The sequence below is a fragment of the Schistocerca serialis genome, chromosome 4 (assembly GCF_023864345.2).
Source record: "Schistocerca serialis cubense isolate TAMUIC-IGC-003099 chromosome 4, iqSchSeri2.2, whole genome shotgun sequence".
In the NCBI taxonomy this organism is placed as follows: domain Eukaryota; kingdom Metazoa; phylum Arthropoda; class Insecta; order Orthoptera; family Acrididae; genus Schistocerca; species Schistocerca serialis.
Window position 1 is genome coordinate 19,931,090 of NC_064641.1, and position 16,170 is coordinate 19,947,259.

The following is a 16,170-nucleotide window of genomic DNA, read 5'->3' on the forward strand; positions in this document are numbered from 1 at the left end:
TGTATGCTATGTTTATTCCCTGTCTTTTGAAAATGTGATTTTATGTGTAAGATTGTATTTGAATGTCATTATGTAGCATCTTGTGTTTTCTCTTACATTTTCCAGATTATTCTGTGTTGTTTTTGTGGTACTGAGCGTTAGTGATCATGTTTGGTTCCATTGTGTTGTTGTCTGCATTTTATGTCAAGTTCTTTTTGGTAGTTTTCTTTTCTGAGTCACACTTAGTTGAGTCTATGGAGCATGGGTTGAGGTGCTGTGTGCTTTTGTGAATATCGGTGATTCGAAAACTGGGAATTATGTTGCTGTGGGTCTATGGCAAATTTGAAACATATGCTTATTGTTTCGTTTTTTGCTCATTGTACCCACAAAGTTAATTTGGTTATCCTGTTCTCTTTCAGTTGTGAATTTTATATTTTCATGCAGCTTATTGATGTCAGCATGTAATTTTTCAATTTTGTTTGTGGTTTGTCTATTGAGCAGAGGATATCATCCATATACATGAACTAATTTAATGTGTTGTATTTAGATTTGTGAAAATGATTTGTTCAATGTGGTTTATAAAAATATTTCCTGAGCCTCCCGAAACTGGAGGCCCCATTGATACTCCATCTTCTGGTAAATAAAATTCATTACTGAATCATAAGTAGTTTGGTTCTGTTATGAGGTTATTAATATATTTCATTAATCTGTTGACCAGGGAGTTGACTATGTCTTTTCAGATCCTTACCTATGATTTGCATTGTTTCTGGTGCTGGTATGTTGGAATACATGCTTTCTCTATCAAATGAGAGGAGTGTTGCTGCACCTAAGATTTTTATATCTATATTTTTATATTTTTTATTTGTTATATTACTTTTGTAGCGTTTTTAATGGTACAGTCTTCTTGTATTTTGAAATTTTCAGACAGTAATTTTAACATGTATCCTGCAAGCTTGTGTGTATTTTCTGAATTCCATTCTTGACCTCACAGGAAGATTCGATTTGTGGATCTTTGGTTTGCTTGGAGGACAGGTGCTGTGGGATTAATCTGTGTCAGCTTTCTTTTAACTGTGTTATCCAGTATGATGTCTATATTTTTCAATGAGCTTTTTACTTTTGTCTGGAATATGTCTGTTGGGGGTGATTTTAATTTTATAATGTTATTTTGTGGTATGAATTCTTGTGTTTTTTTTCAATGTACTGTTATTTGTGTATATGTACTATTGTGTTCCCTTGTCTGCTTTTGAAATGACGATATTTTCATTTCAACGTTTTTCCCTAAGTTTTCTGAATGTTACAGATTCTGTATTTGTGTTGTTGTGTTTTCATGTTGTTTACTATTTATGGATTTTTTTCCTTTTTCACAAGTTCTCTACTTAATCCAATGCTAACACTACTGTTTTCTCTCCTAGTTTCCCTTGTCAATACACTATCCTCTCCTATAATTAGATTTTCATATTACCTTCAACTATTTCTGCATTTACTTTGCATTTTAATCATTTCTGTAACAGCTGTCTTTCTTTACTGTTACATGTACGAAAACGAACAATATAGCATAAGAAATACAGTGAAATGTACGTCCTTAAATCACATTTTTCGCTCAAATATCTACAATTAGTGACAGAAGACTAATAGTGCACCATAACAATAAGGACAAACAATATGAAAAGCGCGAAGAAAAAAGTTTGGAACATAAAAACGTGCTTTGTGTCACGCAAGTGAAGTTATAGTGCGACCTCTATCATGTGACTAGATAAGAGGAAACGCAGATGCCAAACCAAAACCGGGAAGAACAATAAGCAATCACTTATTTCCACAAAAACGAGAGTTGAACTGTTTTATTATCTACATATACCACATATCAAAACATAACTGTATCATTCTAGATACTACGGAAGATGCCTTAAAGTAAAAAAGGCGAAAAGTGTCTAGGAGAAATAAAATACAGTGCAGGAAGACGAGGTGGTTTTCATTTACAAAACAAATATTTTTCTCCTTGCTGTAGAGGGTGTCCACGTAAGGAAATTTGCAGTGACGAAGTTGATGCATTCGCCATGCAACCCCGACATGCCCCCTGCGATTTGATTAGTTTGGTCCACTAAAAAATCATCTCAAAGGGAAACACTACAAATCGGATGACGAACTGAAGATGGAGGGCTAGCACCTGTCGCAGTCACAGGAATTCTGGGAACAGGGAATCGAATAATGACTCCAATTCCGCTCACTGCGTTCCTTCGTACCTTTCCTTTCCAACAACCCTCACACCAACGAGATACGCAGGTATCTACATTAGATCTGCAGCACTTAGTTATATGAACGTTAATAACGGTATGAGTTCCCATTTTCAATAAATTACAAGTTTTTGGAAATTGTCTTCATGAAATGAGACAATGATTATAGGCATATTTGTAATACTGCGAATGAACTTCTCTTATTTCTTTCTGCCTTCCTCTTAGGGAGATTTTATTATTAGAAATAACTGGATTTGGATGTGATCACCTCGTTATGAGGAAAGTACTGTACTATATTGTTTCTGTACCTCCGATCATGAATAATGCCCGACGTACAGGAACAGTACTATCCATGATATGGAAAGTAATAAAGCTAAGTGAATGTTGTCCTCGAAAGGTTGGCTTGTTTGTCGAAGACTGACACCGTGACGAAAGGGTTCTAGCTAGGAAAACATATATCTTAATGGGTTATCACATCCTTCGTTGGTTAGGTACCTATACAAGTGTAACTTGGGTCTCCTTGTTACTCCTAGACCCTTTCAACACGAGAAATATGAGCTATGTTGTTATCTTACAAACACGTGCAGAGAATGTTCGCCCCATCGAAGCTAATGACAGCAAACAAAGGGCGTGACGAACGCTTAGTGATATGACGCTTCGGTCTCCCGTGTCACAAGGGGCTCCACTTTGGAAGTTGGCGCATGTGTGAGTGTCGTGAGGAGCATTCTCTCTGCAGGGATGGAGAAAGACAGCCACAACAGCGAAATGCAAACGCTAGAGGTACATATAAAATTCTTACCGCTCGTGTGTAAAGAATACTTACCTACAGAATATAAAACAAACCTTTCATTTTATAGGCGCGTTTGCAATTTCTCCAAGAGTGACCACCTAAAGCGGACGCGCATTTGTTGCACTCTACATTACAAATCTTTTTTGCTAGGTATTCTGAAGCTTTGGCACGCTAGTATTTCGTTTGCCGTAATCACGTGCGTCACACAAATTCACTTCCAACACTCGGGTACAAAAGCTTTACGTAAAATTTAAACGTGTTTTTCGTGTTGATTATACCAAAACTAGTGCGGGTATCGTGATATATTCTATAGTAATTGTTCGTCAATTGTAAAATTAACCTGTGCTTTTCAGAATCGTGATACATTGTCTATTACGCCGCAAAATGTGTTTACATTTTGCGGCGTGCACTGCAGCTGTAGTGGTTACAAGCTAAGTACTGACAAACTTATTTGTGCTCTGTAATACAGTTATTAAATTTAATAGATTTCAGGGGTGTTGCGTGCCGTTTGTGGCGAAATAACGACTTAATAAACTTTTGTAATCGTTCGCTCGCTGTTTTTAATAGAGTTTTCAGTGTGCTGAAGTCGTTTAGTAAATTTCGTGCTTTAGTTTTCAACTGACGTTTATTATTCTTTCTAGTGAAATATTTCAGTAAAAATTTTATTCAGTGTTTTAACTTCGCTTAGTGTTACAGTGGTCGTTTTAATTTTTTGGTTTTAGCTAATAATTTTGTGAAGTTTTGCTGGTATTGGTATCGGCTGTGTTGTAGTATTAATACAAGTAGCTGCTTTCTTAGTAGGCAGAGAATTTCGAGACCATTATTGTTAGTTCTTAAATAGTTCTACTGGTGTAACTGAACATTGGTAACGTAGACGTATAGTTTTTTTCAGTAACTGTAAAATTTTACCATGAGTGAAAAGTGTGGGCTCTGTCGTAGGTTTGTGAGTAGTGGATTACGGTGTGGGATTTGTTCAAAGTATTTTCATTGGGGGGAATGCAGTGGGGAAGCCAGTGGTCATTTTAGGGAGATCCTCTCCTGGGAATGTAGAATCTGTAGTAGAAACAAGTTAATAGAGGAGCAGGAGCGTAAGATCTGTGCCCTTCAGGTGCAGTTACAATGCGCAAAGGAGGAACTAGATAGGTTGAGGACGGTGAAGGGTGGTGGGGAATGGGAACTGGCAGTTGGCAAGAAGGTAGCTAGGAAGAGGAGGTATTCAGACAGTTTTACTTTGCATATATGCAATAGATACGACCAACTGTCAGAGTTGAGCGGAGAGGAGCCTCGTGTAGCCGTAGATGTAGGTAAATTGCAGCAGTCCTCAGCAATTAGGAGGCCTAGGTTAGTTGCAAAGTCTAGCAGAAAGAAGGCTCTGCTGCTAGGTAGTTCCCACGGTAGAGGTGTGGGCCAGCAGTTGCAGGAAGTGTTGGGGAGTGAGTACCAGGTAACCAGCATTGTGAAGCCTAGTGCAGAGTTGACTCAGGTCACTGAAAGCATAGGGGAGTTATGTAAGAATTTTACGAAAGAGGATCAGGTAGTGATAGTGGGTGGAGCAGGGAACAGTCTCGATAGGTACAGGGAATATGATGTCACTGGGGACTTGGTTTAGATAGCTACTCAAACTGGTGGCACTATTGTGCATTTCGTGCAACTGTTTCAGCGTCGTGATCGGCCTCACCTTAATGCAGCTGTTAGGCGCGTTAATGTGGGGCTGGGGAGGGCACTGATGGCGGAGGGCATGGATCACATCTCAGTGGTGCCAGTTGGGTCTATCAGTAGATGGGGTTTCACTAGGCATGGTCTGCACCTCAATAGGTATGGGAAGGGGAGGCTGACTAAGCTTGTAAGTGACAGTGTAGTAGGTGGTGGTGGGGGTGGTGGTAGTGGTATCACTCATGGAAAAATTCCTGTAGTAGTTGGTGTTAGAGCTGCACCTTTTTTAGACTGAAGTCAGCTGACAGGTATACCTGCTTAAAGGAAATGCCTCTAACTAAGGGCTCATCTCTAGAGGATGTAATGTTTCCAAGTAGAGAAGGAATTAGCATATTTCATCAAAATTTAAGAGGTATTAGAGATAAAGTTAATGAACTGCTAATAGATGTTAACTCTGAAATTATTGGTATATCAGAGCCGCACTTAAATAATTGGATAATTCAAAGGCTTCCTTTACCAGGCTACAGATTAGCTGGCTGTTTCTCAAGGAGTTCCTTGCAGGGTGGGGGAGTGGCTCTGTACAGACAAAACAGTACTTCATTTGAGTCCATAGACCTATCACGACACTGCACTGAACAGATACTTGAAAGTTGTGCAGCATTAGTTGAATTTAGTGAAACTAAACTTCTAATTGCTGTTGTTTATAGGTCCCCTAGCTCCGACTTCAGAGCATTTTTGCTTAAGCTGGAGAGGGTTCTTGATTCACTTTGTAGGAAGTACCAGAAAGTAGTTATATGTGGTGACTTCAATATTAATTTTGTACATGATTGTGCAAGAAAAAGGATGTTGGTAGATCTCCTAAATTCATACGATCTGATGCAAATTGTGTTTTTTCCAACTAGGGTGCAGGGGAACAGTAGCACAGTCATAGACAATATTTTTATTCATTCTTCATTACTAGATGGGCATTCTGTTAGTAAAAGGGTGAATGGCCTTTCAGACCATGATGCACAAATTTTGACACTAAAACGTTTTTGTATTCAAACCAATGTTGTATTTAATTACAAACTACGTAGGAAAGTTAATCCAACAGCAATAGAGAGTTTTTCAAAACTTGTCAAGGAACAAGAATGGCAAAATGCTTATAGTGCCAATAATATAGATGATAAATACAATGCTTTCCATAACACATTTCTCATGCTCTTTGAGAGTTGCTTTCCATTAGAGCGTTCTAAACGAGGTACTAGCAGTAACGGACAGCCCGGTTGGCTGACTAGTGGGATAAGAATATCAATTAGAACAAAGCGGGAATTATATCAAAATGTTAGAAGTAGTCACAATCAAGCTACAGTAGCCCATTACAAACTGTATTGTAAGGTGGTTAAAAATGTTATTAGCAAGGCGAAAAGTATGTGGTATGCAAATAGAATAGGTAATTCACAGGATAAAATTAAAGCCATATGGTCAGTTGTGAAGGAAGTGTCTGGTCAGCAGCACAAGGTTGATGATATAAAGTCAGTTTGCAGTAATAATATTTCTGTTACTGATAAATCAGATATATGTACAGTATTTAACAATCATTTTCTGAGCAGTGCTGGTGAATTAAATAAAAATTTAGTTTCTGCAGTAAATCATATAAATTTCTTAGCAAATGCCTTTCCGAGATTGACATCTGAAATACTCCTCTGTGATACAGAAAAGAGGGAGATTGAGTCAATAATTAAATCACTGAAGACCAAGGACTCTCATGGTTATGATGGAGTGTCTAGTAGAATATTAAAGTACTGTGCTGCACATGATAGCCCTGTATTTAGCCATATTTGTAATTTTTCCTTTAGGAATGGTCAATTTCCTGAGAGATTAAAGTACTCAGTAGTAAAGCCGCTTTATAAAAAGGGAGAAAGGGATAATGTAGATAATTTTAGACCTATTACTATGCCATCAGTGTGTGCAAAAGTTGTCGAAAGGCTGTGTATATAAGGTTAATTGATCATATTATATCACACGATTTGCTATCAAATGTACATTTCGGCTTTAGAAGTCGTTTGACAACTGAAAATGCTATATTCTCTTTTCTCTGTGAGGTACTGGATGGGCTAAACAAAAAGTTTCGAACGCTTGGCGTATTTTTGGATTTACCAAAGGCATTTGACTGTGTTGATCTCACAATATTGCTCCAGAAGTTGGACCACTACAGAATAAGAGGAGTAGCTCACAATTGGTTCACCTGTTACTTTAGCAACAGGCAGTAAAAGGTCATTATTAGCAATGTTGATAACGGCTGTGATGTGGGGTCTGAGTGGGGTACTGTCAAGTGGGGGGTGCCCCAGGGATCAGAGTTGGGGCCGCTCCTGTTCCATATTTATACACTCCTGGAAATTGAAATAAGAACACCGTGAATTCATTGTCCCAGGAAGGGGAAACTTTATTGACACATTCCTGGGGTCAGATACATCACATGATCACACTGACAGAACCACAGGCACATAGACACAGGCAACAGAGCATGCACAATGTCGGCACTAGTACAGTGTATATCCACCTTCCGCAGCAATGCAGGCCGCTATTCTCCCATGGAGACGATCGTAGAGATGCTGGATGTAGTCCTGTGGAACGGCTTGCCATGCCATTTCCACCTGGCGCCTCAGTTGGACCAGCGTTCGTGCTGGACGTGCAGCCCGCGTGAGACGACGCTTCATCCAGTCCCAAACATGCCCAATGGGGGACAGATCCGGAGATCTTGCTGGCCAGGGTAGTTGACTTACACCTTCTAGAGCACGTTGGGTGGCACGGGATACATGCGGACGTGCATTGTCCTCTTGGAACAGCAAGTTCCCTTGCCGGTCTAGGAATGGTAGAACGATGGGTTCGATGACGGTTTGGATGTACCGTGCACTATTCAGTGTCCCCTCGACGATCACCAGTGGTGTACGGCCCGTGTAGGAGACCGCTCCCCACACCATGATGCCGGGTGTTGGCCCTGTGTGCCTCGGTCGTATGCAGTCCTGATTGTGGCGCTCACCTGCACGGCGCCAAACACGCATACGACCATCATTGGCACCAAGGCAGAAGCGACTCTCATCGCTGAGGACGGCACGTCTCCATTCGTCCCTCCACTCACGCCTGTCGCGACACCACTGGAGGCGGGCTGCACGATGTTGGGGCGTGAGTGGAAGACGGCCTAACGGTGTGCGGGACCGTAGCCCAGCTTCATGGAGACGGTTGCGAATGGTCCTCGCCGATACCCCAGGAGCAACAGTGTCCCTAATTTGCTGGGAAGAGGCGGTGCGGTCCCCTACGGCACTGCGTAGGATCCTACGGTCTTGGCGTGCATCCGTGCATCGCTGCGGTCCGGTCGCAGGTCGACGGGCACGTGCACCTTCCGCCGACCACTGGCGACAACATCGATGTACTGTGGAGACCTCACGCCCCACGTGTTGAGCAATTCGGCGGTACGTCCACCCGGCCTCCCGCATGCCCACTATACGCCCTCGCTCAAAGTCCGTCAACTGCACATACGGTTCACGTCCACGCTGTCGCGGCATGCTACCAGTGTTAAAGACTGCGCTGGAGCTCCGTATGCCACGGCAAACTGGCTGACACTGACGGCGGCGGTGCACAAATGCTGCGCAGCTAGCGCCATTCGACGGCCAACACCGCGGTTCCTGGTGTGTCCGCTGTGCCGTGCGTGTGATCATTGCTTGTACAGCCCTCTCGCAGTGTCCGGAGCAAGTATGGTGGGTCTGACACACCGGTGTCAATGTGTTCTTTTTTCCATTTCCAGGAGTGTATAAATGATATGCCCTCTAGTATTATGGGTAACTCTAAAATATTTCTGTTTGCTGATGACACTAGCTTGGTAGTAAAGGATGTTGTGTGCAACATTGACTCGGTTTCAAGTAGTGCAGTACATGACCTCAGTTCATGGCTTATAGAAAATAAACTAACGTTAAATCACAGTAAAACTCAGTTTTTACAGTTTCTAACACACAATTCAACAAAACCTGACGTTTTAATCTCACAGAACGGGCATATGATTAGTGAAACTGAACAGTTCAAATTCCTAGGTGTTCAGACAGATAGTAAGCTGTCATGGAAAGCCCACGTTCAGGATCTCGTTCAAAGACTTAATACTGCCATTTTCACTATTCGAACGGTATCGAAAGTGAGTGATACTTCGACACGTAAATTAGTCTACTTTGCTTATTTTCATTCACTTATGTCGTATGGTATTATGTTTTGGGGTAACTCTTACCATTCTAGAAGGATATTTTTGGCTCAGAAACGGGCGGTTCGGGCAATAAGTGGTGTGAGTTCACGAACCTCTTGTCGACCTCTGTTCACGAGTCTGGGTATTTTGACATTGGCCTCTCAATATGTATATTCCTTATTGTCGTTTCTTGTTACCAATATTAGTTTATTTCCAACAATAAGCAGCTTTCACTCGGTTAATACTCGGCAGAAATCAAACCTCCATTTGGATCGGACTTCCGTAACTCTTGTGCAAATAGGTGTGCAGTATACTGCTGCATCCATTTTCAATAAGCTGCCACCCGAATTCAAAAATCTTAGCAGTAGCCGGCCGAAGTGGCCGTGCGGTTAAAGGCGCTGCAGTCTGGAACCGCAAGACCGCTACGGTCGCAGGTTCGAATCCTGCCTCGGGCATGGATGTTTGTGATGTCCTTAGGTTTAACTAGTTCTAAGTTCTAGGCGACTAATGACCTCAGAAGTTGAGTCCCATAGTGCTCAGAGCCATTTCTTAGCAGTAATCCACGCGCTTTCAAATCGAAACTGAAGAGTTTCCTCATGGGTCACTCCTTCTATTCTGTCGAGGAGTTCCTTGAAAAATTAAGCTGATTCTCATTGTATTGCTGATAGCGATTGCTTAAAGTTATGGACTGATTTTTTTCAGGTTCATGAACATATATTTTTATCTGTTATTACTTTTATGTTGTAAGTTCATGTACTGACACGTTCCATGACCTTGGAGATTTGCTCCTCAATTTGGTCCTACGGAACTTGACATATAAATAAAATAAATAAATAAATATTATATCGTCAACAGTAACCTTAACTGTGCTTTTCAGAGACTTTTGCCACTGTATCCTCGTTCACAACTGACAGTTCCAAATTCCATCACATATTTACGTGAAAAAGGTAAATCTTTGAGAAGTTTCGGGACGTTTGCAAAGATTTTCGTAAATTACGAATGTCTTGATAACCTGTTTCGTAATAAATTGGTGTTTGTGATTTAGAGTTACTGCAAGTAAGTAAATAAATGACAAATCGTATCACATTAGTTCTCTTTTGTAATAGAAGCGTATATTGTCTGCAATTATCGTAAAATCCTGCCGAATTTTCTTAGCGACAATAGCCTGAAAAACGTTTCAGAGAAACAATAAATGTTGTATCAGTTTTCCTGTTGTCGTAGTAGATATGTCGTTTTCGACTGTAAATCACTTTAGTTCAAAAAAGGCCACTGGTAAAACTTGTAGCGTATCAGACTCATTAAAAAAGTATCAGCAAGCTCAGTATAAAGTTATTTGTTTACTATTCTGTAAAACATTGCACTAGACATGTTCTTGTTTACTGTTCTGTAAAATATTGCAGCATGCATAATGCTGTCCCTCTATGTTTGCTGTTCTCGGGCAGGGGATGAGTTGGCAGCTGGAAATCGCCCCGACCGCTGTCAAGTGCTTAGAAGCTGCTGTGAATGTCTGTGATGAGAGAACTACTAAGGGTTGTGTACCAGAGACACCATATTGTCTCTTCTGCTGGAAATACAGGACACGTCATTTCTCTGCGCTGCGAATTGAGTATATATTCGTAAGAACTTGGCAGGCCTCAAACAATTCGGAGTTTCTCGCCCACTCTTCAGCCAGTTTCATGTTTTAGCCATTGAGATCACCTCGAAGTATACACTTCTCAGAAATTGGTATTTTGACTTACCGTACTATGCTACCCTGAAGAGCCAAAGAACTGGTACACCTGCCTAATATCGTGTAGGGGGCTCGCTAGGATGTAGAAGTGCCGCAACACGACGTCGCATGGACTCGACTCTGAAGTAGTGCTGGAGGAAACTGACACCATGAATCCTGCAGGACTGTCCACAAATCGGTAACAGTACGAGGAGATGAAGATCTCTTCTAAACAGCGTGTTTCAAGGCATCCCAGATATACTCAATAATATTGATGTTCGGGGAGTTTGGTGGCCAGCAGAAGTTGGTGGAACCACCCTGTAGCAATTCTGGGCGCAGGGTGTCGCATTGTTCTGCTGGAATTGCCCAAGTCCGTCGTAATGCACAATTGACATGAATCGATGCAGGTTGCCAGGCAGGACGTTTACGTACGTGTCACCTGTCAAAGTCGTATCTAGACGTATCAGGGATCGCATTTCACTCGAACTGCACACGCCCCACACCATTACAGAGCCTCCACCAGCTTGAACAGTCCCCTGCTGACATACAGGATCGGTGGATTCATGAGGTTGTCTCCATACCCACGTACATCCATCCGCTCGATACAATTTGAAACGAGACTCGTCCGACCAGGCAACATGTTTCCAGTCGTCAACAGTCCAGTATCGGTGATGATGGTCCCAGGTGAGGCATAAAGCTTTGTGTCGTGCAGTCAACATGGGTAAACGAGTGGTCCTTCGGCTCCGAAAGTCTATATCGATGATGTTTCGTTGAATGGTTCGCACACTGACACTTGTTGATGGTGCAGCATTCAAATCTGCAGCAATTTGCGGAAGGGTTGCACTTCTGTCACGCTGAACGATTCCCTCCAGTCGTCGTTGGTCCCGTTCCTGCAGGATCTTTCTCCGGCAGTGCGATGTCGGAGATCTGATGTTTTACCGGATTCCTGGTATGCACGGTACACTCGTGAAATGCTCGTGCGCCAAAATCTCCACTTCATCGCTACTGTGTCCCATCGCTCGCGCCGACTATAACAACACGTTCAAACTCACTTAAATCTTGAAAACCCTGCTCATGTAGCAGCAGTAATCGATCTATCAACTGCGCCAGACACTTGTTGTTGGTGTTGCTGACCGCAGCGCCGTACTCCGCCTGTTTACATACCCCTGTATTTGAATATTTGATGCAACGAAAGCCGAAAATACCTGGGAGTCACTTTGAACAGAACTTTAACATACAAAAAACACCTTTCCAACTTGGCCGAGAAGATACAAACACGAGTGATCCTTGTGAGAAAGCTGGCAGGCAGTACATGTGGAGCAACCACATCAGTCCTCCGAGGAGCATCCCTTCCACTGGTATACTCTGCAGCAGAATACTGTGCACCAGTTTGGCTCCGAAGCGCTCAAGTAGTGAAAGCAGACGTCCAACTGAACTCACTTATGAGAGTAATTAGTGGTACAGTCCGGCCTACACCTACTTGTGGCTACCAGTACTTTCAAACATCTGTCCACCAGACCTCCGTCCAAAGGCTGCTCTTTACAACCTCTGTCAACAAGTTTCTGAAAACGACTCGATCCCTCTTCATGACGATTTGCTATCACTGCCCAAGAAACGCCTCAAATCTAGAAGACCAGCATATGAAATGGGAGTCCAAATGCTATCCACAGGATTCGACCATGATGCAGAGTGGAAACGTGAGTGGCAAGCTACAAGAAGCCGAAACCACGAACTTGTAGACAATCCAACAGTTCCAGTTCCAGGCTTCCACCTACCGAAGGAGGTGTGGGAGCAGTTAAACAGATATGGGATGGGAGAGGGTAGGTGCAAATACAACACGCACAAGTGGGGCTTTTCAAGTGACAGTGTGTGTGACTGCGGTGACACCCAAACAATGAGCTACCTTGTGAATGGATGTCCAATCAGACGCTTCCCTGGTGGCATTGAGAAGCTCCGTCAAGCATCCCACGAGGCACTCCGCTGGATCGAGTCCATCAACATCCGAGTGTAGTCTGAGCCGTTTTAAAACTTGTGTACTATATATAGTTTCACATGTTCATTTTTATATATACACTCCTGGAAATGGAAAAAAGAACACATTGACACCGGTGTGTCAGACCCACCATACTTGCTCCGGACACTGCGAGAGGGCTGTACACACGCACGGCACAGCGGACACACCAGGAACCGCTTGTGTTGGCCGTCGAATGGCGCTAGCTGCGCAGCATTTGTGCACCGCCGCCGTCAGTGTCATCCAGTTTGCCGTGGCATACGGAGCTCCATCGCAGTCTTTAACACTGGTAGCATGCCGCGACAGCGTGGACGTGAACCGTATGTGCAGTTGACGGACTTTGAGCGAGGGCGTATAGTGGGCATGCGGGAGGCCGGGTGGACGTACCGCCGAATTGCTCAACACGTGGGGCGTGAGGTCTCCACAGTACATCGATGTTGTCGCCAGTGGTCGGCGGAAGGTGCACGTGCCCGTCGACCTGGGACCGGACCGCAGCGACGCACGGATGCACGCCAAGACCGTAGGATCCTACGCAGTGCCGTAGGGGACCGCACCGCCTCTTCCCAGCAAATTAGGGACACTGTTGCTCCTGGGATATCGGCGAGGACCATTCGCAACCGTCTCCATGAAGCTGGGCTACGGTCCCGCACACCGTTAGGCCGTCTTCCGCTCACGCCCCAACATCGTGCAGCCCGCCTCCAGTGGTGTCGCGACAGGCGTGAATGGAGGGACGAATGGAGACGTGTCGTCTTCAGCGATGAGAGTCGCTTCTGCCTTGGTGCCAATGATGGTCGTATGCGTGTTTGGCGCCGTGCAGGTGAGCGCCACAATCAGGACTGCATACGACCGAGGCACACAGGGCCAACACCCGGCATCATGGTGTGGGGAGCGGTCTCCTACACGGGCCGTACACCACTGGTGATCGTCGAGGGGACACTGAATAGTGCACGGTACATCCAAACCGTCATCAAACCCATCGTTCTACCATTCCTAGACCGGCAAGGGAACTTGCTGTTCCAACAGGACAATGCACGTCCGCATGTATCCCGTGCCACCCAGCGTGCTCTAGAAGGTGTAAGTCAACTACCCTGGCCAGCAAGATCTCCGGATCTGTCCCCCATTGAGCATGTTTGGGACTGGATGAAGCGTCGTCTCACGCGGTCTGCACGTCCAGCACGAACGCTGGTCCAACTGAGGCGCCAGGTGGAAATGGCATGGCAAGCCGTTCCACAGGACTACATCCAGCATCTCTACGATCGTCTCCATGGGAGAATAGCAGCCTGCATTGCTGAGGAAGGTGGATATACACTGTACTAGTGCCGACATTGTGCATGCTCTGTTGCCTGTGTCTATGTGCCTGTGGTTCTGTCAGTGTGATCATGTGATGTATCTGACCCCAGGAATGTATCAATAAAGTTTCCCCTTCCTGGGACAATGAATTCACGGTGTTCTTATTTCAATTTCCAGGAGTGTATTTCTTTGTTTTGCTAAATGTGTATTACTGTAATTGATGCATACGATAATAATAATAATAATAATAATAATTTGAACAGGCATGTCTATACCAGAGTCTTTGACACTTCAGTGTATTTGTTTAGGTAAGGAACGTTTTAGGCCAGAGGTCATCCACCTCGCTTAAAGTGGCGGCAGAGAGGCGGCCCTGTACTCTATAAAGAGAAAAGAACTGCCGTTCATAAAACAGGTCAGCCACTTCTCATGGAACTCTAAGATGTTTATCTATTGCTGACTTCCTGGCGTACGAGTTTTCGAAGCAAAACAAACTTCCTGTGAAGCCCTCTGAACCCGAAACCTCTGCTTGTAAAAATTACTATTCTCTCCAAGCACTGAAGTTCTTCACGCCATGTCAACTATTTCCTTGAAACTAGGTCTGGACCCACGTAGCGCGTAGTGCCAAAGCATTATGTGAAACTGGCAGGAAGTCAGCTGGACACTGCCACCCCTGACAGTACCGGAGTTGTCACCCGACACCTGTTGCAGGTTATGCTGACCTCTGAAATGGGGACCCGTAGTCCCTAAACGAGCTTCAAGCCGTGCAGGCTGTGGAGTCCCGGAAGTGAAGTCAAAGTGACGTGTACGTGGCCAACAGCCCATTTTGAGTAAGCTGAGCGTGACACAAATAGCACCTTATTGAGTGATCCTTCGCAAAGCGCAGAAACAGCAGCTAAATATTTCACTCGCAGCAATTTGGTCCAGTTAGGGACGTAAGAAATGCGATAAGTTACATTACACATGGTTTGCACCAGGCCGAAGAGGAGTAAATAAGCACAAGCTTTTATTGCAAAGAAAAAGCACAATAAATTTACGTGTAAGTAAACAAGTGTGAATATGTACATTATGCCGCTGAAAATTTAAAAAAATATACGAAAGACCTTATTATATCTGTTGCGAACATTCATGCTATCTACAATAACAAGGAGAAAGAAAACTGGCGTTCTACGGATCGGAGCGTGGAATGTCAGATCCCTTAATCGGGTAGGTAGGTTAGAAAATTTAAAAAGGGAAATGGATAGGTTAAAGTTAGATATAGTGGGAATTAGTGAAGTTCGGTGGCACGAGGAACAAGACTTTTGGTCAGGTGATTACAGGGTTATAAATACAAAATCAAATACGGGTAATGCAGGAGTAGGTTTAATAATGAATAAAAAATAGGAGTGCGGGTTAGCTACTACAAACTGCATAGTGAACGCATTATTGCGGCCAAGATAGACACAAAGCCCATGCCTACTACAGTAGTACAAGTTTATATGCCAACTAGTTCTGCAAATGATGAAGAAATACATGAAATGTATGACGAGATCAAAGAAATTATTCAGGTAGTGAAGGGAGACGAAAATTTAATAGTCATGGGTGACTGGAATTCGTTAGTAGGAAAAGGGACAGAAGCAAACATAGTAGGTGAATATGGATTGGGGGGAAGGAATGGGAGAGGAAGCCGCCTTGTAGAATTTTGCACAGAGCATAACTTAATCATAGCTAACACTTGGTTCAAGAATCATAAAAGAAGGTTGTATACCTGGAAGAATCCTGGAGACACTAAAAGGTATCAGATAGATTATATAATGGTAAGACAGAGATTTAGGAACCAGGTTTTAAATTGTAAGACATTTCCTGGGGCAGATGTGGATTCTGACCACAATCTATTGGTTATGAACTGCAGATTGAAACTGAAGAAACTGCAAAAAGGTGGGAATTTAAGGAGATGGGACCTGGATAAACTGAAAGAACCAGAGGTTGTAGAGAGTTTCAGGGGGAGCATAAGGGAACAATTGACAGGAATGGGGAAAGAAATACAGTAGAAGAAGAATGGGTAGCTCTGAGGGATGAAGTAGTGAAGGCAGCAGACGATCAAGTAGGTAAAAACACGAGGGCTAATAGAAATCCTTGGGTAACAGAAGAAATATTAAATTTAATTGATGAAAGGAGAAAATATAAAAATGCAGTAAATGAAGCAGGCAAAAAGGAATACAAACGTCTCAAAAATGATATCGACAGGAAGTGCAAAATGGCTAAGCAGGGATGGCTAGAGGACAAATGTAAGGATGTAGAGGCTTGTCTCACTAGGGGTAA

At 43.4% G+C, this 16,170-nt stretch overlaps 1 protein-coding gene across 1 annotated transcript in view; it reads left to right on the forward strand.

The window, feature by feature from the left end:
- The first annotated feature begins 2,904 nt into the window (after positions 1-2,904).
- Positions 2,905-16,170, forward strand: part of LOC126473679 (solute carrier family 22 member 7-like) — a 184,623-nt gene continuing 171,357 nt past the window's right edge. Inside the window, exon 1 of the mRNA XM_050100914.1 lies at positions 2,905-2,990. Coding sequence (XP_049956871.1) covers positions 2,949-2,990 — 42 coding nt within the window. The 5' untranslated portion in view covers positions 2,905-2,948. The remainder of the gene's footprint in view (positions 2,991-16,170) is intronic.